General features: G+C 37.4%; 1 protein-coding gene across 1 annotated transcript in view; it reads left to right on the top strand.

Moving 5' to 3' along the window:
• GABBR2 (gamma-aminobutyric acid type B receptor subunit 2) overlaps nucleotides 1–25,593 on the top strand; it is an 822,765-nt gene that overhangs the window by 209,581 nt on the left and 587,591 nt on the right. The window contains exon 2 of the mRNA XM_021008593.2: nucleotides 21,548–21,685. Coding sequence (XP_020864252.1) covers nucleotides 21,548–21,685 — 138 coding nt within the window. The remainder of the gene's footprint in view (nucleotides 1–21,547; nucleotides 21,686–25,593) is intronic.

The raw sequence follows: 25,593 nt of genomic DNA, 5'->3' as shown, positions 1-25,593 counted from the left end.
TAAATTGTATAATTGATTTTAACAGTGCAACCCAGAGATTTATACAGATCATTCCATCATTTTTGAATAATATAATCTGGGGTCATCTAAGAATATAGAATAATAAATAGCTAGGAGATGTAAGAAAGGCAATTTTTTTTTTTGCATTTTCAGGAAAGACTTTTTGAGACAGATCATCTCTTCAACACCCCAGGGGGCAGGATGTTAAAAGCAACACTATATGATAGGACAGAGCTGGAAATATAACGACATTTATTTCAGTTCAGATGAACTGACTTGTTCATTTAGTAATTCACCACTTTTTAAGGCCTACTAGGTGCAAAACACTCTGTGAGACACTGGGGAGAAAAATAAAGATGAGACATGGTCCCAGCCTTCGTGGAACTGAGAAGATAACTATTTGGGGGCCATCTCCAGTTGCTCTGATCTATATCTTGCCACTTGACCCAGATGACTCTGGAAGAGAAAGTGAGGCTGGTGACTTTGGACAGCTCTTCCTCACTTAAATCCAATTCACTTGCATACAGGACCTGGTGTCATGGTCCTCTTCAAGAACAAACAATCTTTGAGTAGTATGAGCTGCCCCACTGGGAACTCAACTGGTCAGTTCCTGTTGGGCAATTACAGGTCCTTCCATCCTTCTTTCCTCCTCCTCCTCTTCCTCTCCCTCCTTCTCTTCCTCTCTTTTCTTCTCTCCTCTCTTCCTTTTCTTCTCTCCAATAAGCTATAATACCCTGACCTGCAGGTGGTCTGCCCAAAGGAATGTAAATTTTGATCACTAAAAACTTGGAAGAATAAGGACTATGCCTTAAACCTTTATCACTCTAGCTCTTATTGATTGGCCCTGGTCCAAGCTTCATGGGGTCATTGTTTGGGAGTGAATGTAAATAGCAATTGTTTCTCTTTGGGCCAGAAACCCTGAGGTCTTCGCTTCCCAGATTGATATTTATTTATTTTTTTTTGACTAGGTAAAAGAGGCCATTCTTTGCCTCATTTCTTACCTAGCCTTAATCACTGAATGGGCATTGCCTCAGTCAAACTGAAACCTAGGAAAGACCTTAGCTTAAAAAGGCCAAGGTCTCCCACTACATCCTGGGCCATCTCCAGTTATCCTAATCCATATCTGGCCACTGGACCCAGATGGCTCTGGAGGAGAAAGTGAGGCTGGTGCCTTTGCACAGCCCTCCCTCACTTAAATCCAATTCACTTGTAAGTCATGGCATCACCTTCCTGTTGTCATGGTCCTCTTCGAGAATGGACAAACAACAATATAACTATCTAAATCTTTATACATACGTATAGACAGAGAATAAGAATTTTTCCCTCTTCCTCTATAACACAATACTTTGTCTCTTCAATTATTTTAGCTTAATCTACTTCCAGGCAACCCTGTTCCCACCAGCTGTCTTCCTCTCACCCTAACCTGCCTCCACCCCTCCCATTTATTATCTCTTTCCTTAGTCTTGGGGTTTAGCTTTACATATTTTTTCCTTTTCCTTTCTTTGTATTATCTAGTATTTTAATTCTTCCTCTTTTTTCCCCTCTCAATTAATTAGCCACGCAAAATCCTCTTTCCTTCCCTAACCTTGAAACTTGATGTTAGTTTTTAATATTTCATTTTCTGTGCCTTTTTCTTTAAAAAAAAAAGGATTTCTTTCCCTCATTCTCTTCATTATTCATCTTCTCTTTCTTTTAGAATTTCCCTTAAAATTTAATTCTTATTCTATGAATTCTGACCCTTCTACCTCTTTAGTCTTTCTTTAGTCTCTGAATTAAAGCTTCTAAGGTAGCTATTTGGGTTTCCCTCTTTTAAACAGTTTCTTTGTTATTGCCTTTTGTGGCTCCCCTTTTCTGTTGTTTCTGCCTATGATAAAAAGGATATTAGCCCCATGGCATGAATTTACCCTTGTCTCTGATTGCGCAGATAATTATTATAGTATTTATATTACATATTATATCATGCATAAATATTTTATATTTTGCCTTCCTCATCTGTGTTTTGTCCCCATTTAGCATGAAATCTCTTCCCTGGCTTTATGCCTTCCCACTCTTCATGGTATTATCAGTTGCCCCCAGGAGTTCTGATTCTCTAAGCACAAAAATCCTGAAGATTATACCCATTGTAAGGTTCCCCATATTCCATTATGGAACATCTCTCTTCCCCCACGGGAACCTGTATCTTCTTTGTATCTCCAGTGCTTAGTACAGTGTCCAGCACACAGTAAGTGCTTAACAAATGCTGGTTGGCTGATATACAATGCCAGACAACAACTAGAATGCAATACACACACATATATATATATATGTGCCTATAATAAAGGCATAGAGGAGGTACATATGGCTTGGAAGGGTCAGAGGAAGGAAAGACTATTTCCACCTGGTGGAAATAAGGGAATAAGGGATATTTTCATGGAAGAGATGGCATTTGAACTGGATCTTGAATGTTGGAGAGGATTTCAAAAGGCAAAGAGGGAGACAGGAGTGTGTGTGTTTTCAGGAATTCAAAGTACAATAAATTAAATCATGAAATTAGGAAACACAGTTCTGTTCAAGGGATGAAAAACTGCCTAAGCTTAGTATATACGGAAGGAAATACATGAGACAAGGTTGCAAAGGCAGGAAGGGCCTTGAACATCAGACTAAAGAGTTTAGATCAGATCTGTACATAAAGAATATAGATCTGGCAGAAGTGTGAAAAAAACGGTTAGAAAGGAGAGACAAGAAGCAGTGGAAAAAGCACTTGATTTGAAATCTCATCAGCCCCTCACAGTGACCCTGTGAAGCAGAAGTTATTATGATGTCCATTTTATCGATGAGGTTCATAAACTTTAAGATACTTACCCAGGGTCCCACAGTTAGCTTCTTGGGCAGAATTTGAACCCACATCATCCTAGATTCCATGTCCAGCATTTTATCCACTATGCTACATTGGCTCTTAACTTATTAAATGCCCTTCATAAAATGTGGCACTTGGAACTGAATCCAGTAGTGCTGATGGGTTCTACAACCGGACTATTCTCTCCCTAGTCCTGCACATATTTTTGGCAACCATGCCATACTGTTTACTCATATTGTATTTGTGTTCCACTAAAACTCCAAACGTGCTATTTTTTCAGCTGTGTTTCCATCATCTTGAACTTGTGGCATTGATTTTTTTTACGTGAAGTGAAAAACTTAGCATTTATCCATATTCATTTTCATCTTAGTTAGATTTTGCTCCATGTGCTAGCCTGTCAAGATCTTTTTTGGATCCTGACCATCATTCAATGTGTTAGCTATGCCTCCTAGCTTTGTATTATCTGCAGATTTAATAAGGAAACCATCTATGTCTTTATCCAATTCATTAATTAAAATGTAAAACAGCACAAGGCCAAGCAGAGCTCCCTGGGGTACTCAGCCAGAGAACTTACACATCCATACAGAGAGACCAGAATATTTGACAAGGAGGGATTAAATGTGTAACGGAGGACTTAAGAGAAGAGAAAAAGAAAATTTAAAAGTAGAAGAGGAAAGACACAGGCCAAATAAGAAAGGAGAGTGTCCCTGCTTTGACTGTTGCTATGATAAAAAAATTTCATTGCCCTAGTACCAATGTGGGAGTGAGCCTCTCTGACCTGGCCTACTTTGATTTTAGAAAGCCTTTCAGTTGAGTCATTGTTTTTCAGTCGTGTTTAACTCTTCATGACCCCATTTAAGGGTTTCTTGGCCAAAATACTGGAGGGATTTGCCATTTCCTTCTCCAGCTCATTTGACAGATGAGGAAACTGAGGCAAACAGTGAAGAAGCCCAGGGTCACACAGCTAGTAAGTGTCTGAGGCCAGATTTGGACTGAGAAAGATGAGTCTTCCTGATTCCAAGCCTGGCACACTATCCTCCATGCCATCTAGCTGCCCTTTCAGTTGAGTAGAACCTGCCAATGCTTGTGTTACAATAGCACAGCCTTTGAAAATTTAGGGTCATCTCCTTGCTCTATTGACTTATTCAACCTGGTCTGAAGTGCAATGAGCTCTCTCCATTTACCTCTGAACACCCTTTTGTCAAATAAGTAGCTCAGGTCTGTGATTCCTCAATTGTTTTTCTATTTCCCTGATCTGTTTTGATAATGGAGAATTAAGGTCTCCTACAATCAATTCATTTCTATCTTTTTTCTTTGTGTAGTGTTCATAGCTTTTCTTTTATGTATTTAATTGCTATGTTATTTGGGACTTGTCAATTTGATGCTGTTATGCTTGAACAGTTTATTGTGCCTTTTAGCATTATTTAATGTTCTTGCTTATTTATCTCAATGTCTTTTGGTTTAAGCTTTGCTTTATCTGATGCCGTAATTGAAACTTCTGTCTTTTTTTTTTATTAGCCCTTGTGTGATCAATCTTACGCTCTCAATAAATATTTACTAAGCAGGTACAGTGACAGAGCAAGGTACTGGTTCAGTCATTTTCAGTTGTATCTGACTCTGTGTTACCTTATTTGGGGTTTTCTTGGCAAAGATAATAAAGTAGTTTGTCATTTCCTTCTCCAGATCATTTTACAGATAAGGAAACTGAGGCAAACACGGTTAAGTGACTTGCCTAGGGTCACCCAGCTAGTAAATGTTTGAGGCCAGATTTGAACTCAGGAAAATGAGTCTTCCTGACTCCAGGCCCTACATATGTTCTATACACTAAATCACCTAGCTACTCACAGCAAGGTGCTGGTAAAAATACACATGTAATTAAGACTTTGCTCCCTACCTTCATGAAATCTACAGTCAAACATGGAAATAAGTCACATACATAGATTAATTATAGTCTTATAGGATAAGGGCAAAATTAGGAAAGTATAAAATAAAATGTTAACCAGAGATCTAAGAGGAGGTCAGGCTAGATTTCATGGAAAAGGTTGAATCTGAGTTGGGTATTAAAGGCAAGGTAGAAATTTTGCAGGCAAAGATCAAGGAGGAAGAAGGTTTTAAGTAGAGAACACTCTATGTGCAAAGGGAGGTGGGAGGAGAGAGCAAGGTAGGGAGGGGTAGGTAAAGGTTAAGTCCAATTAGCAAGAGCATTGAGTTGGTGGAAGCACTATATTAGTTTTAACTTATCAGCATTTTAGACTCTAAATGTCTTTTTAATAGCCTATATATGATTTGTGTTTGATTTTTTTATCTAATTCACTGCATTCTCCCTCCCCGTATTACATGGAATTTGGCTGGTTGACAATTAGTGTTATAATCGTTAGATGTCTCATCTCCCCTGTCACTCTTTATTATCATTTTTTCTCCTTGATAAGGTTTATTTTTATTCTTTTTGCTGAGGGGTTTGGGTATTGTTGGGCTTTGTTTGTCCTTTTTGAACAGAAGGGAATGTAACCTTTCTTCTATTTATTATATGACTATTCTTTTGATTGTCCTGATGGCTCCCTATTGCTGACTCTCTATTCCTGGTTTTAGTCTACCTAAACAAACTACATTTTTCTACTCTATTCTTGATAACTACATAAATTTGAATGAATTTAGAACCTTCTCCCCATTTACTGGGAATTGAAGCAGTGGTTGGAGGTTTAGCCACTTCTCCACTCCCATTTTATCTATGACTGTAGTCTTTTTTTGGGGGGAGGTGGCCATGATTTCATCAATGAAAGAAGATCCTTGTGAGAAAACACCCTCTACTTGCAGACTGGCAACTGTGCTGCACCTTCATGCTCTGAGAAAGTTGTCTGTGACAGATACTGAGAGGTTAACTGAATGGTTCAGAGTGAATATACATTACTATATGTCCCTTGTGGGACATGAGCCAATGTTGTCTTGACTCCCAGACCAACTCTTCAGAAACCAAACCTTGCTGCCTCTCTTTTTCTTTGTGACTATATGAATCATCCTTTTTATACTCTTTTCCTCTTTTTCCTGATTCCTTTTTATTTTTGACCTTTATGTCTTAACATTATACCACCCTGAACAGTGTATTGGATCATGCTTTAGTAAATTAGCAGCTTCTCTTTTAGTAACCTATCTTCAACATTTTTATCAGTGACTTAAATGAAAATATAGAATGCACACATTTAAAATTTGGAACAGATATATAACATGTTAGTCAATGGAAGGGGAGCCCTAAGGGATATTGATAGGCTGAGAAGAAGAGCCAAATTGAATAGTCCACTTTATTTTATTTTAAGATCTGAGTAGAGAGTTGGGGACAGAGTCAGGAACATTGCAGTTCAAATGTGGCTTCAGATGTTAGCTGTATGACTCTGGGCAAATCACGTAACCTCTCAGCCTCAGTTTCTTCATCTGTAAAATGGCGATAGTAATAGCACCTACTTCACAGGATTGTTGTGAGATATTCAAGTGTGATATTAATAATAATGATGATGATGATGATGATGATGATGATAGCTAGCATTTATATGATGTTTTATGGGTTGCAAAGAGCTTTATATATGTTAACTCATTTGATCACATATAGAAAATTATTTACAAGCCTTAAAATGCTATGTGAATAAATGCTATTATAAGAATTAAACAAACATATAAAGATTTTTTTCCCCTTAACCTCTTATTCCTTTAAAGAACACATGTTGCTCCAGTTCTTAATTGGAGTTAATTTTTCCAGTGTGGGCTTTTGATGACGAATGCCTTAAGGGGGTATTAATTGCTCTAGCTTGTTCTTTTGCCTCATAAAAGAATGATCCAGTCTGTGGGATAACTGGCTTTGGATCCAAAGCCTTTTATTTCAGTTTTATGTTCTCCTTTTAGCCATTATTTCTGATATGTTGATGAGATCTTACCCCAGCAGAACTTTTTTTTGACATAGCAGTTTTCCTTCCCTTTTTTGCTGCTTGATAGAACTTTATCTTTGAAGTTTAGGAACTTGACAGTTAAGAGCCTTGGGCATTTTTTGCTTTGGGGAGTTTTACTAGAGGGTACTCATTCAGTGAATTCTCTTCATTTGGCTGGCTCCTTTTCTGTTCCAAATCATGTTCTCAAATCATTCTCTGAATTCTATCCATAGGTGGCTTTCCTCTCACTTTCCTTTAGAATGTCCATTATTTCCAGGTTAAATCATCTTGTTCTCTTTCCTAAGTTATTCAGGCTGACTTACTTTGCTGCTTTCTATTTGTTTCAATTCCATGTAACCTCAAATTGTTATTTCAGTCTCTCTTCCTTGTTATCAACTGTACCATATATTAACAGTTTATACTTATCTTAATACCTCCAGTGATGCTTGTAGGTCTTCAGCACATATGTCAGATTATCAGTTTCTTCCTTTATCTCCTTTTTTTTTTTAAAAAAGAACATGTTTATTTTAAAGAAAGCATTAACCATTTTATCCTCTTGCTTGAAATTTCTCAAGTTCTTCTGCACTTTATCCATGGTCTTATTGCTTGATTATTCTCTAATATTCCAGAACTTTTTTATTGTGCCAGGATTACTTTTATTCAAATTGTTCATTGTTTTTCAGCTTCATTTCAATTTGCCTTGTCATTATTAGTGTTACTTTGCTGTAGTACCTATTGTACTTTCCAAGTTATCTATACTTATAGTTGATGGGTTGGTATTTAACACGTGGTCTTGCTCACTCTTCCACCATCCCAAAAGTCAATGAAAATCCTTTCACTCACTCACACACACACACACACACACACACACACACACACACACACACACACACACAGAGTTTCCTAAAATATTTTTGGCCATTTGTTCTACCTTTTAATCTATACCTTATTATAAAATTGAAGTAACCTTGAGCTTTCAACATCCATGCCAATAGATCACAAGTTCTTTCATCATCACTATCATCGTCATCATCACCACCATCATCATCATCGTCTTTCCAAGATGTCTGTTCTTGTATTTACAGGGTCAATATTCATGCAATGATCTTGCTCACTCTTCCATTGTCCCAAAAGTTAACCAAAATCCACTTATTTAACCTTATTATTGCTGTTTGCAGTGGAAACCTTTATAAAACCAAGAGGGTGGACCAAAGCCAGTAATTTATCAAACTTAGCTGATAAAATGATTAAGGAAAGTATGTTGTGTGATGGAAAGAACATCTGATTTGGTAGTCAGAAGACATTAATTCCAGTCAGTTATCTGCTATTTATTTTCATGCAATCTTGTATAAGATGCAATAAACTTTTATGGGCCTCATTTTTCTTAGCTGCTTAAAAAAAAGGGTTGCACTAGATCAAGGGTTCTTAATCTGATATTCATGTGCTTGGTTTTTTAATATTTTTTAATAGTTGAATTTCAACATAGTCATTTCCTTTGTAACCCTATGCATTTTATTTTATGTATTTAAAACCATTATTCTGAGAAGGTCACCAGATTTCCAGAGGGATCCATCACACACACACACACACACACACACACACACACACACACAAAAGAACCCTTATATTAGATGATCTTTAAAGTCCCTTCTTATTCTAATATTTCGTGATTCTATTATTCCATGACATCGTTTCACACATGAGTAATAATAGATAACATTGAGAGACAGGGTGGTAAGACTGAAAGAGTATTAGATTTGGAGTTCAGAGATGTGGCTTCATATCCCAGCTCCAACATATATATTGTGACATTGGGCAAATCACTTTTTCTCTCTGAGTCTCACTACCTAAAGGGAATCTACTTACATTGGGACTTTATGCAGAATATCCTTCAGGACATTAGTAAGCATCTTTCTGAGTAATCAGTTGCTGAATGGAGTTAAGTCTGTGAATGCAGTTATTAAATATTGTATGATCTTAAAATATGCCCAAGATTCCTTGCTGGTGGAAGCCTTTCAGGCTGGTCTACTGGGTCAAGTGCTTTTTGTTCTCAACCAACAATAATCACAGTGGGATCTTGTAATCACTCTACCTTCAGTCAATTGCCTGACCATAAAGGTGTGATCTTCCATAGAAAATCCTTTGTTAAAATCTGTTCCCTTCTCATATATCAAGATTTTATCCTTGATACATGAACAGAACATTCTCATATCAATGTTATAAAGCTGAAGAAGTAGGTATATGTGTCAATAAATATTGACATACTCTTGATTGCTTTTTTGGGTTAGTAAAGCCACCCATGACTCTTTCCATTCTTTGAATATCTTTCTTTCTTTGAGCTATATCAGAAAATGATTGTTCAGTTCTTTCAGAATTATGTCAACATTTTCTCACTGTGGATTTTGCTTGTGCTGATTGTACGCACTGAACAATAAAGTAGACAAATTCTTTTGTTTGCTTCTCCAAGAAGAACCTTTCATTTAGTTGTACCTTCCTCTTGCTGTGATAAATGTTTCATTACTTTATCATTGTATTCTCAGCAGTTAGCATAGGGCCTGGCACAAAATAAGAGCTAATAAATGTTTGCTGATTGATCAATCATTTTCTGGCTTTGTTTATTACAAGAAAATGAGATGCTAATGTGATTATATATATATGTATATATATATATATGTATATATATATACATATATATATATAAAATTTTATTTTTCCCCAATTACGTGTTAAAACAATTTTCAAAACATTTTTAAAGTTTTGAGTTTCAAATTCTATCCCTACCTTGTTCCCTCTCCCTCCTCCTTGAGACAGTAAGCAATTTGACATAGTTTATACATATGTGGTTATATAAAACATTTCCATATTAGTCATTTTGTACAAGACTCAAAGAAAGAAAGAAAGGAAAGGAAAGGAAGGAAGGAATGAAAGGAAGGAAGGAAGGAAGTGAAAAATAGCATGCTTTAGTCTATATTCAGATAGTATCACTTCTTTCTCTGGAGACAGAGAGCATGTTTCATCATTAATCCTTTGGGATCATTGTATTGCCAAGAATAGCTAAGTCATTCCTATGTGCTTTTACTGTGCACAATATTCCCCTGGTTCTGTTCACTTCACTTTGCATCATTTCATGTAAGTGTTTCCAAGTTTTTCTGAAATCATCCTTTTTGTCATTCCTTATAGCATAATAATATTCCATCACAATCACATACCTATCTGGTTCATTCTGACAAATGATGTTTCAATTCACTTTTGTACTTTTACAACACAGCCAGATCTCAGTGCAAGTAACGAATCCCCTGAAGTCATCTCATGTATTGGAATTTACACTATCTGAAGTTTAATTATATAAATATTAAATTAATTTAAATTAATTAGATAATAGTTAATAAATCAAATTAATTAAAATTAAATAAATACATAATGTAAGGATTCCAACCCAATGTAAATGTACAGTACAAATTTGAATAATGTGGCTGCTTCAAGGCATTTGCCAGTCTCACTAACTGGGACCTAGGTATACCAACCAGTATTAATCTTTGAGATGCTTTCGGTGATTCTTAGCAACCTCATTCTCTTTTTCCTGCCACTCTGTCATTGGTACTGCAGAAGCAAAAGGGAGTTCTCCAGGGCTAGTGGCCATAGAAACATTTTTTCTTTGTTTCCACTATTACTGTAACCAGAGAATTAATTTCTTAGTGGCCAACCCATGTATATTTTTGGACAGCAGATTCCAATTTGCTATAGGAGCCATCCTTAATACTTTATAGAATTAGGCAAAATGAGAACAAAAATCATGTGAAAGAATATGACTTCAGTACATTAGAGATCTTTGATTTCTTGTATGTATGTATATAGGCAGCTAGGGAGCACATTGGATTGAGTGCCCAGCTTCAGATCAGGAAGATTCATCTTCCTAAGTTCAAATCCGGCCCTAGACACTTACTAACTGCATGATCCTAGGTAAGTCACTTAACCCTGTTTGCCTCAGCTTCTTCATCTGTAAAATGAACTGGGGAAGGAAATGGCAAAGCACTTCAGTATCTTTGCCAAGAAAACCTTAAATGGTGTCATAAAGAGTTGAACATGACTGAAAAATGATTGAACAACAACAACAAATGTGTGTGTGTGTGTGTGTGTGTGTGTGTGTGTGTGTGTACACTTTGCATTACTGCAGATCACAATCTGTTTACAACATAGGAATTTTTAAGATTTCAAAAGCCAAAAAGTTTCATCATTCTTTGGCCTCTGTGGTGATGAGCTCCTTATGGTAGCCTGGTCCTTGGATGACAGCAGACAATTCGTATTTAAAGCCTTTCCAGGCTAATATGAGTTGAAAGAACTTGTGATCTACTGGCAAGGGCATTGAGAGCTCAATGTAACCCTCAGATTACAGTGAAGAATCAAACTAAGAGGTAGGAGAACAAATGGTCAAAAATATCATAGGAAGCTACTGGAGTGTTTATATAAAAAGAAGGAAGGAGATTTATACAGTCAGATCCTGTTATTCTAGAAATCAGTGATTATTAAAACTATCAGATATAGAATAAAAAAATTGATAAATAGTTCAGTAAAATATATTTTCTAATCGTTATTCAGAACCAAATGTATACAGTAGACTAGTATTTGTGAAACCCAAGGTCATAAAAATCTGGAGAAAGAATTCATTATTCAAGAAAAATCATTACAATAATTGGATAGCAGTTTGACTACGAATGGGAGTAGATGTCACCTCACTCCATGCAGCACAATAAACATCAAGGAGAACAATTATCTAACCACAAAAGACACATCATTTTTTTTAAACCTGATAATGAAGTATTGTATCTTTCACTTGGCTACTGTGGAAAGGGGAAATTTTCTGAACCATCCACAACTTAGAATGTATTATAAGAGACATAATAGAGGAATTTGATTATATGAAAATAAAAGTTTTTGTACAACAGAAATCAATATATATATAAAGTAAGAATAAAAGACAGACTAGGGGGAAGAACTTTGCAAAAATAATTTCTGACTTAAGTATGGTATCCCAAATCATAAAGAAATGATTCAAATTAGTAAGTGTAAGAGCTGTCTTCTAGTCCGTAAGTAATTAAAGTATGTGAACAGGGAGTTCTCAAAAGAAGAACCACAACTAAGAATGGTGAAATGAAAAAATTATAGAAATGCAAATTAAGTCAACTTCAAAAGAATATTTTATATGCATCAAATTTGGCAAAGATCAGAAAAATCAACACTAGTGTAACTACCAAAGCACAAGTATTCTAACAAATGAAGCTCTCGTAGGCTTACAGATCTAGAGCTTAAAGGCATGTCTAAGGCCACCTAGAACAACGTCATCATTTTACAGCTAAAGAAACTGAGACCCAGAGAAGGGAAGTGATTGGTCCAAGGTCACACTGATATTAAGCGGCAGAGATAAGTTTTGAACCCAGATCCTGACACCAAGTCTAACAAGCATTCTGTCTGTTGTACCACATTGTCTTTTCTGTAAGTTGGTTTGATCTTTTTGGAAAGGAATTTAGATTTAGACACATTACCAAAAAAAAAAAAGGTTCATATCCTTTGAGCTAGTTACTTGCTCCTAGAATTATACCCTAAGGTTGTTTTTAACAATCATTAAAAACAATCTGCATAAAGATACTCCTAGAAGCAACGGTTATAATAACAAAATACTAGATACAAGTTGTATGTACATTGATGGGAGGAGGGCTAAATGAATGACCATATGTAAATATATATTATATAACTTCCTTCAGCCTCAGTTCCTCAGTGGTAAAATGAGAAGGAGGTGAGAGAGTGGGATAGATAGCGACTGAGCATCTTCTAGCTCTAGATCTTATTACATACTACGAGCCTATGTACATAAAAACAAGAGTAACAATAATAAAGCCACATTACATATACAGATAAGAAGTTCATAAGGGGGTGATCAGACAAGATATTTTGTTGCCTATCATACTTCCTATCTTAAATTTAACAATTTGAATTTAACATTGGGGGGGGGGATTGTCCCAGGATTTGTTTTTTATGTTGTTTTCATTTTTACCTTATTTGTCTGATTAAATATTTATGCATGTTGATGGAAGCTGAAATAAATTTTATTTTGGAAAAAAAAGCAAAAGAAAAAAATAGAGTGAAAATACTAGTTTAATATTAAAATAATTTTTATTCCAGAATCCTTTTAATTTTTAACTTGTTCAGTTGTCTGACTCTTCATGTCTTCTTAGCAAAGATACACTGGAATAATTCGCCATTTCCTTCTCCAGGTCATTTTACAGGTGAGGAAACTGAAGCAAACAGGGTTGAATAACTTGCCCAAGGTCACATTGAACTCAGGAAGATAAGACTTTCTGACTTTATGCTTGACACTCTATTCACTGCATCATCTAGCTGATCTTACTTTTTATTAATTTTTATGTCGTCTGGTTCTGTTCCCTATCATATATAAAAGGGTTACATAGTATTTTTAAAAAATTTCTATTTAGGCCTGGTTTTCAAAATGTCATGGTCATCTCCTGATATGCTTCAGTATGAAACCTCCCTTTCTAGCAAAGGCAGTGGTGCAGTACGTAGAATGGCACACCTGAAGTCAGGAAGACTTGAGTTCAAATCCTACCTCTAACTGGGAAGACAACTTACCCAGAGAGTTTTCAGCTATAAGTCACATGTTCTGGCCTCTTTCAATGAGAAAATTGAGGCTATCCATTGCGACTTCCTTCCCTCCTTTTCCCTATTCCATATCTCAAAACTCTTCCCAACCTCTCCTCCCTTACTTCTGTCTCTGAGGAAGTGGTGAGCCTTCTTCCGGTCAATGTTAACTTGGCTCTCCTTGCTGTTTTCCTCCTGATTCCTCCAGCAACTTGCCCCCTCAATCATTCATTCCCAGTCTTTCTCACCTCTTTGCATCAAAATTTCCTTATCTATAAAATGAAGAGTTGGATGACCTAATCCTTAAATCACTTCTACTTCTAAAACTGAGCTATGCTCCAGCTAAGCTTCATGGGTACAGAGGTCATTTATTATCAAAACCTTATGCCCAACACAGGGCTGTGCGTAAAGTAGGGACCTAATTAATATACCTTCAACTGAAAACCAACTAGCAGATGGTAGCAGATATTTAGTTTTTAGTTGCTCTAGAGTTATTTTGATTAGTAGAGTCATTTGTTTAAAGATTTATTCAGTATATTCTTATGACTTTAACACAGTTGTTATGAGGATCAAACAAGATAAGGTATGCAAAGTAAGCCTTTAAAAAGTGTTATATAAATGTCAGCCATTATTATCAGCATGAATACTATTGAACTATAAGGGAGATTTTTAAAATAAACTAGGGAAAAATTCAAGTGGCATTTCTTATTTTTTTCTGCCAAAATAACGGTGAATCAAACACTTCCTGGTGCCTGACAATAAAAATGTAGCAGAACTTGATTCTCTGCCTAGAAAAAAGACAAGATTACGTTTTGTCTGGAGGTATAATGCTGATTATTTAAAAATCGGGATCATCATTTGGCCTCTACCAGAAGAGAGTTTGCCAAGACCATAGTGTGTCACTGTTAGAGCTGTTTTGTAGAACAAAAGCTTGAGGCTGTCTTGACATTTAAAGACAAAACATTCAGAATCTGAAATAAACCAATCAACTTATTCAAATGAATTATTCTCACATTGAAATGCCAAAAGAATTCTTTTTAAAATGTATTTATCAGTTGAAAATTCACTTGCGAAGGCTTCAAATTCAATTGCCTTTGAAACTGTAGCCAGCAAGAAGCCATTGTCCCTATCATATGAATCAAGGCAAAGTAACTGGTTGGTGTCTGGCCCTGCTCTAAGTTTGTCAGTTCCCTCCAAGAACAGAAGAATTAAAGTGAGAAAGAAAAATGGTCATACTGATTATCTTTATGTAATCTTTTGTCATACAAAATTTACATAACATGTCACTATAATGATTTCATGTAGGTAATACATATATAATATGTTATAGATCTGTAATTTTCTTTGGGGTTTATACCTGTGATTTTGTCAGTGTGGAAGCTCTGGAATGGGAATTCCTTCCAATGATGCTGATCACCTACTTTTCTCTAATTTGTAGTCTTGGAGAGGGGTCTGGGAGCCCTGAGAGGTTAAGAGTCACTCCCATAACTAGTATGTGTCAGAAGCAGGACATAAACCTAGCTCATCTTCTCCAAAGCCAAGCTATCCACTATGCTATGTGTCTATACATACATGTGTATATGTGTAATGTATGTATACACACATATGTATATATATATGTGTGTATATATGTATGTATGTATGTATATGTGTGTATATATATATATATATATATATATAAATTGTTGTCGTTGTTGTTGTGGAGTCATTCAGTACTGTCTGACTCTTCATGACCCATGGACCATAGCACATCAATACTGTCCAGGGGGTTTTCTTGGCAAGGATACTGCAGAGCTTTATTGTTTCCTTCTCCAATGGATTAAGGCAATCAGAGGTTAAATGACTTGCCTCAGTCCACATAGCGAGTAAGTGTCTGAAGCTGGATTTCAGTTCAGGTCTTCCTGACTCCGGGCCCAGTACTCTATCCACTAAGCCATCTAGCTGCCAAATATGTGTGTGTGCATACACATCTGTGTATATATATGTACATACATATGTACATACATGTATGCACAAACACATATACATACACACATATATACAAGAATTATGTATATTATGTATGTATGTATGTAATACTGTATATGTTATATATTTTTATATGTGTATATACACACATAAATGGATAGATAGATCATATATCAATATAAATCTAGAGCAATTAATATATCCACTTAGGCACTGGACAAAGATTTAGAGTATTGACAATCTATGTGCATATATGCGTAAAACAAAATAATTTCTTAATGTGTCTATATTACTTCAACTCAATTCAGTGAGAATGCTTGTTACGTCAGAAATTATTCAGGAAGGTAAAGGGAATAGAAGGACAAAAATAAAAATCTCTTGCCATCAAGAAGTTCTTATTCTAAGTGCTTCAGTATATAAAAGAATAAGTAAATACAAGGTAATTCCTAACATACAAATGATGTTTCACCTGTTTTTTGAAGATATATATCATATACCTAGAGAGGTAGGGTAGCATAGCGGATATAGTGGAAGGATCGGTGTCAAGAAGACTTGAGTTCAAGTCTTACCTTGGCATCTACTAACTTTGTGACTGTGGGCCAATCACGTAGCCTCTCAATGCCCCAAGTACCTCTCTGAGACTCTGAGTTAGAGAGGAGATGCTGATCTACATTAATCAAGTGAATTTCCATATCAAGGACTTAGATCCATTACGCTGTGAGATTCTTAAGGGCAGGAACTATCTTTTGCCTTTCTCTGTATTCTCCATGCTTAGCCCTATACCTGGCACATAGTAGCTACTTAATAAATGCTTTATTGACTGACCAGCTGACTCCCCCCACACTAATGAAATCACAGTTCCAGGTCAGGGATAAATAGACTTTATCTATATCCGTATCTTATGGATGTAGATACACATTTTATATGTATGTGTATATGTGTGTGTTTGTGTGTGTGTGCGATGTATTTCGCAGCAATTCTAACAGTCAGTAGGAAAGTTGTAAGCCCAGGGGAGGGGGTGGAGAGAAAAGGGGATTGGAAGAGAGAGAAGATTGCTATTTTGCAGCCAAGGAAGTTTGTCTTGCGATAGACTGCGTATGGAGAGATAATCATGTGGCCAAATAAAGATTTATTCATGTGGGTAGTTGACACAGGATGACAAGGCTGTAGCAGGGCTCTAGTCTGCCTGAGGGTCTCAGGGTTGTCTAAGGGGCACAAACTGAATTCTGCTTTGCCTTTGCTTGGCTTTCCAAACTGTGCAGGTTTAGGGGCAATGCTTAGCTTTTGGGGAGGGGGGAAGGGGGATGATTAGCATCAATATTAATGTGGCTGACTCTTATTAATATTGTACTATCTCAAGGCAATTTACGGGAATTGTCCTAAGCCACAGATTAGAAAACAAGCTGAAACCAATTCATGGAATTTTATTAAAGGTAATTCAATAAAATCCAATCCAATCTATTGGACTCAGGAACAGAGTTAAAGACTTAGCTTCTTCTGTCACATTTAGCTGTATGATAACAAGGATGGAGACTTTTTACTCTTAAGGGCCACGACCTACAAAGGAGAAAGAATAGGTAAAGCTCATTCCCCTTGTCCCACAATGGAATCTTACAGAAAGCAGTCAATAAGGGAAAAGTGATGGGCTTGACCTCATGAGAGACCTGAATTTGAATCCTGCCTCTGACACTTACTTACTCTGTAACCACAGATGAATTATTTAGCCTTAGTCCCTATTTTCTTATCTGCAAAATGGTTATGATCACAACCTGTCTTACAAGGTTCAAGAGATAGTGTGTGTTTGTGCTTTCTAATGGAGATGCATGTTAGCTGTTATTATGTAATCCATCCATCTTCTTACTCTGATTCATGAATTCCCCCTACAAGATCACTGACAATCAATCATCCAGCTTCTCTTGAATACTTGAGTGATAAGGAACTCATTACCTGAAAAGGCAGCCTCCAAAAGGCTTGAAAGAAATCGGGGAGGTTAAATTTATCCATTTTAAAAATTAAGAATAGAAAACACAAAACTTTATTCCATGATGTAATACTCTTATATTTATATATGTACTTCATTTATATGTGTGCTTCATCTATGCTCAGTTAAGGGAGGGGTAGGGGAAAGAAAGGCAGGGAAGGAAGAAAACAAGCATTAATTAAGCACCTGCTATGTGCCTGAGCACCGTCCTAAACACTTTGTAAATATTATCTCATTCGATGGTCACAGTAACCCTGGGAGGCAGATGCTATTATTATCCTCATTTTATAGCTGGGGAAACTGAGGCAGACAAAAGTTAAGTGACTTGTTTTAAATGCCAAACAGGAGAGAGTTTTAGTTGATCCTAAAGGTAAAGGGGAGCACTAGAGTTAATTGGATGGGAGGGACAGTGACGTGGTCAGACCTGCCCTTTAGGAAATCATTTTGGCAAGTGCAAGCTAGGGGTGGCGCAGTGGAGCACCAGCCCTGCCATCAGAAGGACCTGAGTTGAAATCTGGCCTCAGCCACTTACTAACTGTGGATCCTGGGCAAGCCATTTAACTCAGTTTCTTTGCCAAGAAAAATCCAGCAGCAAGAGATAGAGAAATTCCATTTAAAATAACTGTAGACAAGGTAAAATATTTGGGAGACTACCTGCCATTACAAACTCAGGAGCTATATGAACACAATTACAAAACAGTTATCACACAAAGAAAAGTCAGATCTAAACTCACCCTGTTTGCCTCAGTTTCCTCATCTGTAAAAGAGCTAGAGAAGGAAATGGCAAACAACTCTAGAATCTTTGCCAAGAAAACCACAAATAGGGTCAAGAAGAGTTGGACATGACTAATCGACTAAATGACAACAGTAACATTGGCAGCTGCAATCCACTAATGTGTTGGAGTGGGGAGAGATTTGAGACAGAAAAATTGGAAGGCTGATGCAATAGTCCAATATGAATGGCAGCTTATGCAAAAGCACAAGATATGGGAGAAGGAATGTTATGTAAAAGGTGCAGCAATTTGGCCAATTCAAATACATTATGGAATGCATAGATGGGATTAATGTGAAATATGCCCAGAAAAACAGGCCTCTTTCTTATTCTACAGGCAATCATAAGCCATAGGAACTTCTTGAGCAGTGGAGCAATATGGTCAGAGCCATGCACTAGGAACATCAAGGTAGCCTTTTGGAGGATGCATTGGAGAAGTGAGGAACTAGAGACGAGGAAAAAAATTAGGAGGCTTTTATAAGTCAGATGATGGGAACCTAGCTTGGGGGTGGTATTGACATGAGTAGAAAGAAGGGGATGGATGAGAGAGATAGAGTATCTATTGTCCGTATCAGAAAGCTCAACCAATCCTCTTCCTTGCCTTCCCTTCACATTCACATGCATTTTCCTCCACTGAGGCTAGGGTTTGCAAAGTCCAGATTTAAACAAATTGGACATAATATATCACAGTGTAAGAAGCAGCTCAGATTGTATCACATAGCACCAATCAGATCAATTAAGTACTGACCTCTTGGGGCACCCTACCTTTGAGCCACATCAGGCTGTCAGAAGACTCTATCCATCCCATCTTCTCCAGCAAATTGTCTCCTTTATCATTTCCATTCTCTCACTTCTCTTTAATCTCTTTCTGTCTACTGGCTGCTTCCATACTGCTTAGCAACATGGTTGTCTCCCCCAAAACCCCTCACTTGAACCATCCATCCCCATTAGCTATCATCCCATATCTGTCCTCCCTTTTGTGGTTAAACTCCTTGAAAAGGCTATGATAGATGTTTCACTTTCTTTCCTCTCGCTCCAAGTCTATGTTTCAACTTCATTAATCCACTGAAATGACTCTGTTCAAAATTGCCAATAATCTTTTAATTGCTAAATCTAGTGATCTTTTCTAATCCTCAATCCTACCTGTCTGCAGCCTTTGACACTGTTAATCACCCTCTTCTCCTTGATACTCTCTTCTCTTTAGGTTACAGTGATACTACTATATTCTGGTTCTGCTCTTATCTATTTGACGTTTTCTTCTCAGTCTCCTTTGCTAGATCTTTATCACATCTAATAATGTCAGGCATCCCCCCTTGGGCTCTGTCCTGGGGTCTTTTCTCTTCTCCCTTTATGTTGTTTCACTGAGTGATCTTGGATTCAATTATAAGCTCTATGCTGATGACCCAACTTCTCTCCTAACCTCTAGACTCACATCTTCAACTGTCTATTGGACATCTCAAATTGTTTCGTCCCAGAGATATCTTAAACTCAATATGTCCAAAACTTAACTATCTTTCCCCAAAATTCTTTTCTCTTGCTAAGTTTCCCATTACTGTCAGGGACACACCATCTTCCCAATCACTCAGTGTCAAAACCTTGGTGTCACCCTTGATTCTCTCCTACAGCCCCCCTCCGCCGCCATATACAATCTGCTGTCAAGTCCTGTCAATTTTACCTTCATAACATCTCTGGTGTATGCCCCCTTCTCTCCTCCGGTATTGAAATACATCACATGGTACAGGTTCTCATCTCCTCATGCCTGGACTACTATAATAGCCTTCTGGTTGGTCTCTCTCTCTCTCTCTCTCTCTCAAGGCTTTTCCCAGTCCAGTCTATTGATCTTCTGAATATACAAACCTGACTATATTACCCCCCTATTAAATAGTAGTTGTCTATTACTCCAAGGATCAAATATAAAACACTCTACCTTTCATCACCTAGCCCTCTCCTTCCTTTCTGGTCTTCATTCATTTCACTCCCTCTCATGGGCGCTACAGTCCAGTGACAATGGCTTTCTTGCTATTCTTTGAAAAGGATATTCCATCCCTGGACTATGAATTTTCACTGGCTGTCCCTTCATTACTGGAATACTCTCCCTCTTCCTGAATTCCCTGTCTTTCTTTAAGGCATAGCTAAAATCTCAACTTCTACAAGAAGCCTCCCTGATCCACCCAAACACTAATGCCTTCTCTCTGTTGATTATCTCCAATTGATATCATATATATCTTGTTTGAATGGATTTGCATGTTGTCTCCCCAATAGACCTTCTTTCTGTTCCTTGAGAGCTGAAACTGTCTTTTGCTGTCTTTGTATCCCCATAATTTAGCACAGTTTCTGGTACATAGTAGGCACTTAATAAATGCATATTGATTAACTGACCCCCAAATCACATACAACCCCTATGTCCATGTGAATATGTACTTGGAGTGATAAGTCTCTGTGAAGAGAAATAAAGATTTAGACAATGATAGTACAAAGGATTATTAACTGAAGAAAAATTAGCCATTTGAATTGGAGACAACTGGTAGGTCACTTAAATGTCATTAAGTATATCTAGTCTTTTTTATGATTTTATCTTTTTGTGTATATGGCTTGTCTCCCTAAAGAGATTTATGGGTAGAAACTTGCCCATTCCTCTTTGCATTCCTAGCAGTTAACATAGTGATAGTAATTTTAATACTTAACAAATATTGAAAGATGAAGGAGGAGGAAGAGTGACCCTCCACTGACCCATGCCTCTTGGTGGCATGGAGGTAACTCCAGATACCCAAAAGTTATGTTAACAAAGTCTAGGCTATGATAGTCTTACCAAATTGGAAAGGTTTCGAGCATGTGTTGTGTATCTGAAATGTAGCTAAGTGCACAAAGGCTTATATACCAGAGGGTTACCCACCAGGGGTATTTATTTAGTTACTCCAATTTATTAATATTGTCTACAAAGTCTTTCTAAGTCCTTGACATGTTGGAAAATATTCTCCTCTTCATTCTCTTCCTTGTCCTTTCCAAAAATGCTCTTTTTAAAATGCAGATAATTCCTGGGAGGGGCAAACTATTAATTCTCTAGTATCTTGATATGAGTGAGTTTGTCATATACCCTTATTCAGGGTATACGAGAGAAACAGAATGTTCTATGGAGCATTGAGGTTATGGGACAGAGAGAATGCTTAAATTGAGTGAGGTAGCCAGTGGCTAAAAGAGAACTAAGGAAATCAAAGACAAAACTTAACTAATTGACATTTTACATCAGTACTGCATACCTTCACCAAAACTGAAGGTTTGGTAAGCGGTTCTATTTTCATAAGCAAAATCCAGCCAAATGGAAAAAAATAATTTGTGTTTAAATGTATTCTTGGTAGTGGCCAGGAGAATTGCTTTTAATTCTAATTTCTATCTCTCTTTTTCTCTCTTTCTCCTGCCTTCTCCAGTGTGATAATGCAAAAGGGCTAAAAGCATTCTACGATGCAATAAAATACGGGCCTAATCACCTCATGGTATTTGGAGGAGTCTGCCCCTCAGTCACATCCATCATTGCTGAATCTCTCAAAGGATGGAATCTGGTACAGGTAAGAAAGGTATAAATACAGCACCTGTTACTGGTTGAATGAAAATTCTTTTTAAAAAATTCAAGCAAATGATAAATACATCTTTAAAAGTAAGTTTGGTTGGTTTAATTTTTTTTTAACTCAGTGGCATATTCTGATTCAAATATGAATGACTCAGATTTTCTCCCACAAATACACACTTTTGTTTTAAGTTATGGGCTTGGAGAGGAACACAAGCTCTTTTGGACCCCTGTGGTACCAGTGTTATTGTTGTTTGCAAGTTCAGTTCATGAAATGTGGTTGTTTGTTATCTGCTGTCTGGCAGGCAGGGAACAGACAGCATTAAGGTTATAACCTTTTGTCACATCATTGGGAAATTGGAGATTCAGGTGCCAGCGTTAGAAGTCAAGCAGGACCAAGAGGACCAGGAGGCAAAACTTTTGGAAATAAATGTTCTTCTAAAGCAGGGAGCAGGGAGAAAGAAAAAAAAGAGGAGTGCAGAGAGCTACAGAAAAAAAAAAGGGCAGAGCTGAAGGAAAGCTCTGACTAGGAGTTCTGGAATCTGGGGCAGGCACGCCTTGAGTGTGGGGACAGAGAGGTCCTGGGCGAAGGAGGACCTTATCTGGGATGTGGGAAAGCTCTAGGCTCTCATCTTTCATGTAGAAGCCTTCGTCTTCATTGCTGTCACAGGAGACTTTCATGCAAACCACTCACTTTTGGGGTGAAGTTGCAAGAAGGAAGGTGCAGCCCATCCACCACCTAAGTGGGCCTCTGTGCCTCACAGTGCAGCCAATGATTCCTAAATCCAAGATGAAATGGCAGGGACAGGGAGAGGGAAGTAGCAGAAAAAGCATCAGTGGTCTCCTTTGAGCTCAGAGGAGGGCAAAAACATGAAACGGATACACCAGCAGGCCACAGGATCTCCCAGACGTCATGTTATAGTTATAGGCTGGCCGTGGCTTGGGCCAAAGGAGATCTACCAGAGAAGGAAGACCAGGCCACTATAGCTCGACACCCTAGATCAAAGCCCCGAATTGCCTTCTTCTAATTATAGCTCTGATCTAAAAGCACATTGACGTGTTAGCACACTAATAGCAAGAAGATTCCGGTGTGCATGCATAAATCTAGAGTCAAGAAAAAGTGGCATCCTTTGAAAGATCTCATGCCACAATCAGCAAGGGAAGTTAGAGGGAAAAAAAAAAACACCTGGAGGAGAGGGAGAAGAGGGAGCTGTGCAAGGGAGTAGCATAAATGGTGGTTTGACTGAAGAAAAGAGCAGAATGCCAAAGACAGGGCCTTGTCTAATACCACAAAGAGGGAAAAGAGGGAAAAGAATTAAAGAAAGGGAAAGAAGTATCAGTCAGAAAAAAGAAAGAAAACCAGGAGAGTCCATGGGGTCCATGGGTAGATTTCAGGGGAAGGGGCTCCATGAACTTGGATGGTAAAAAATTACATCTTTGTTTTCACTAACTTCAAATTGGAATTTAAGATGTCTTTTAATTATTTAAAAACATTATTCTGAGAATGGGTTCATGACATAAAAGGGTTAAGAACCTCTGGTGTAGACCATGCATTTGAGAGGTTTCTCATATCACTGAATTATAGATTCTCCAAAGTGTAAGGTATCTCATGTATCTATCTCCTCTTGGCAACATCCCTGACAGGAAGTCATCCATCTTCCATCTGAAGATCTCCAGTGATGGTAAATCCACTCTCTCCTGAGGCAGCCTTTTCCATCTTGGACAACTGCACTTTTTTTTAAGAGTCTGTTCCTTTCATTGTACCTAAATCTGCTTCTTGTACCTTCCACTGTTATTCCTAATCCCATTCCATGGGAACCTCCAAAACAAATTTAATTCCTTTTCTATCTGATAGCCCTTGAGGCATTTAGCTTTTATGACCCCCTCCCTAATTCTTCTCTTCTTTAGGACAGACATACCCAGTACCTTCAATGGGTGTGTGGTCTTTAGTATCCATAGCTGTAGGATCCTCATTTGAATGCAAGAAAACCTGAGTTTAAATCTAACTTCAGATACTTCCTAGCTGTATCACCCTGGGAAGGTCCCTTTATTTCTTTCTGCCTCCATTTCCACAACTGTAAAATAGGGATAATAATAGCACCTATCTCCCAGGATTGTGGTGAGGATCAAATGAAGTAACATTTGTCAAATGATTAGCACAACGTTTGGCTCATAGTAGGCTCTTAATAAATGCTTGTTCCCTCCGCTTCCCCTCCACTCTCCCTCATATTCTGATAACTCTTCTGTGGAGGACTCCAAGTTGTCAGAGTCCTTACCAAAATGTGCCTAGAAATGAGTAATTTAGCTGTAGGCTGACCTGGGCAGAGGAGAGTACACCACATTTCCCCTAATATAGCCTGGGTTTGCATTTTTGCAATTTTTGCATTTTTGGTTACTATAGAATAGTATTCCCTCATACTAAGATTGCAGCCCAGTCCAAATCCCCAGTCTTTTCCACACTAATTACTTTCTAGTCATGCCTCACCTGTTCCATACTTAGAGGTTTAGAGACTCAACTGCAGCTGATTATCAAAGTCATTTGGTACTGGCTTTTATACTTAGTGACTTGGAGCATTTTTCATTTGGTTGGCGATAGTATGCATTTCTTCTTTTGAGAACTGACTTCATATCCTTTGACCACTACCTATCGAATAGCTCTAGTTCTTATATATTTTAATCAATTTTATCTATATCCCAGCTATCAGAACTTTATCAGAGAAGTTGGATACAAAGATGTTTTCCCAGTAAAACTGTTCCCTTTTCATTTGAACTTCATTTATTTTTTGTGCACAACCATTTCAATTTTATGTTATCAAAATTACCCATTTTACCTCCTGTGATCCTCTCCATCACTTACAAGGAATCTTATAGAGAAAGAATTCTTTCCGTAAAAAATGAAAGGCATCTTGTTCTCTCCTCCTGGAATTTATTTATGACGTGACCCTTTCTATCTACATTGTATATCCATTGGGAGCTTATTGTGGTATATTGTGTGAAATATTGGTTTAAATTTAATTTCTGCAAGACTGTTCCAATTTTTCCATACGTTTCTAATACCATGTAGCTAGGTGGTACAGTGGATAGAGTGCTGGGCCTGGAATCAAGAACACTCATCTTCCTGAATTCAAATATGGCCTCAGACACTTACTAGCTAGCTGTTGTGACCCTGAGCAAGTCACTTAAATCTGGGTTTGCCCAGTATCTTCTTTTGCACAATGAGCTGGAGAAGGAAATGGCAAACGACTTCAGTGTCTCTGCCAAGAAAACCACAAATGGGATCACAAAGAGTCAGACACAACTGAAAAGGTCAAACAACAAACAAAACAAAAATGCTACTATATTTATTTACTTCTAAATCACAGAATCACTGAGCTAGAGCTGGAAGGGATGTTAGAGGCCATCTAGCCCAATGCTCTAATTTTATATTGAAGAAACTGAGGCCCAGAGATGTGATGTGAATTACCCGAGGTCATACAGATAATAAGTAACAGAGATGAGATTTGAACTCAGATATTCCAGCTCCAAATCCAGAATTCTTTCTACTGTCCTACACTGCTTCTTTTTATACCTTATCTGTTTCATTGATTAACTTTTCTATTTTAAACTAGAACCAAATAATTTTCATGATTACTACTAGTAGTATAGTTTGAAATAGGTATCCTTCCTTCTCACTGTTTTTTTTCCATCATTTTCCTTGGCATAATTAACCTTTTTGTTCAAATAGCTGAATTTTTATTATTTTTTCCTAGTTCTATAAAACAATATTTTGGTTGTGTGGTATGACACTGAATTTGTAAATTAATTTAGGTAGTATTGCCATCGTTATTATATTGGAATGGCCCAATCATAAGCAATTAATATTTCTCCAAATATTCAAGTCTGTCTATGAGTCTGTGGGTGGTTAGGTGG

This window comes from Phascolarctos cinereus, unplaced genomic scaffold, assembly GCF_003287225.1.
Source record: "Phascolarctos cinereus isolate Bilbo 61053 unplaced genomic scaffold, phaCin_HiC Scaffold_4;HRSCAF=312, whole genome shotgun sequence".
Taxonomy (NCBI): domain Eukaryota; kingdom Metazoa; phylum Chordata; class Mammalia; order Diprotodontia; family Phascolarctidae; genus Phascolarctos; species Phascolarctos cinereus.
This window is presented reverse-complemented; position numbering and strand designations above follow the sequence as displayed.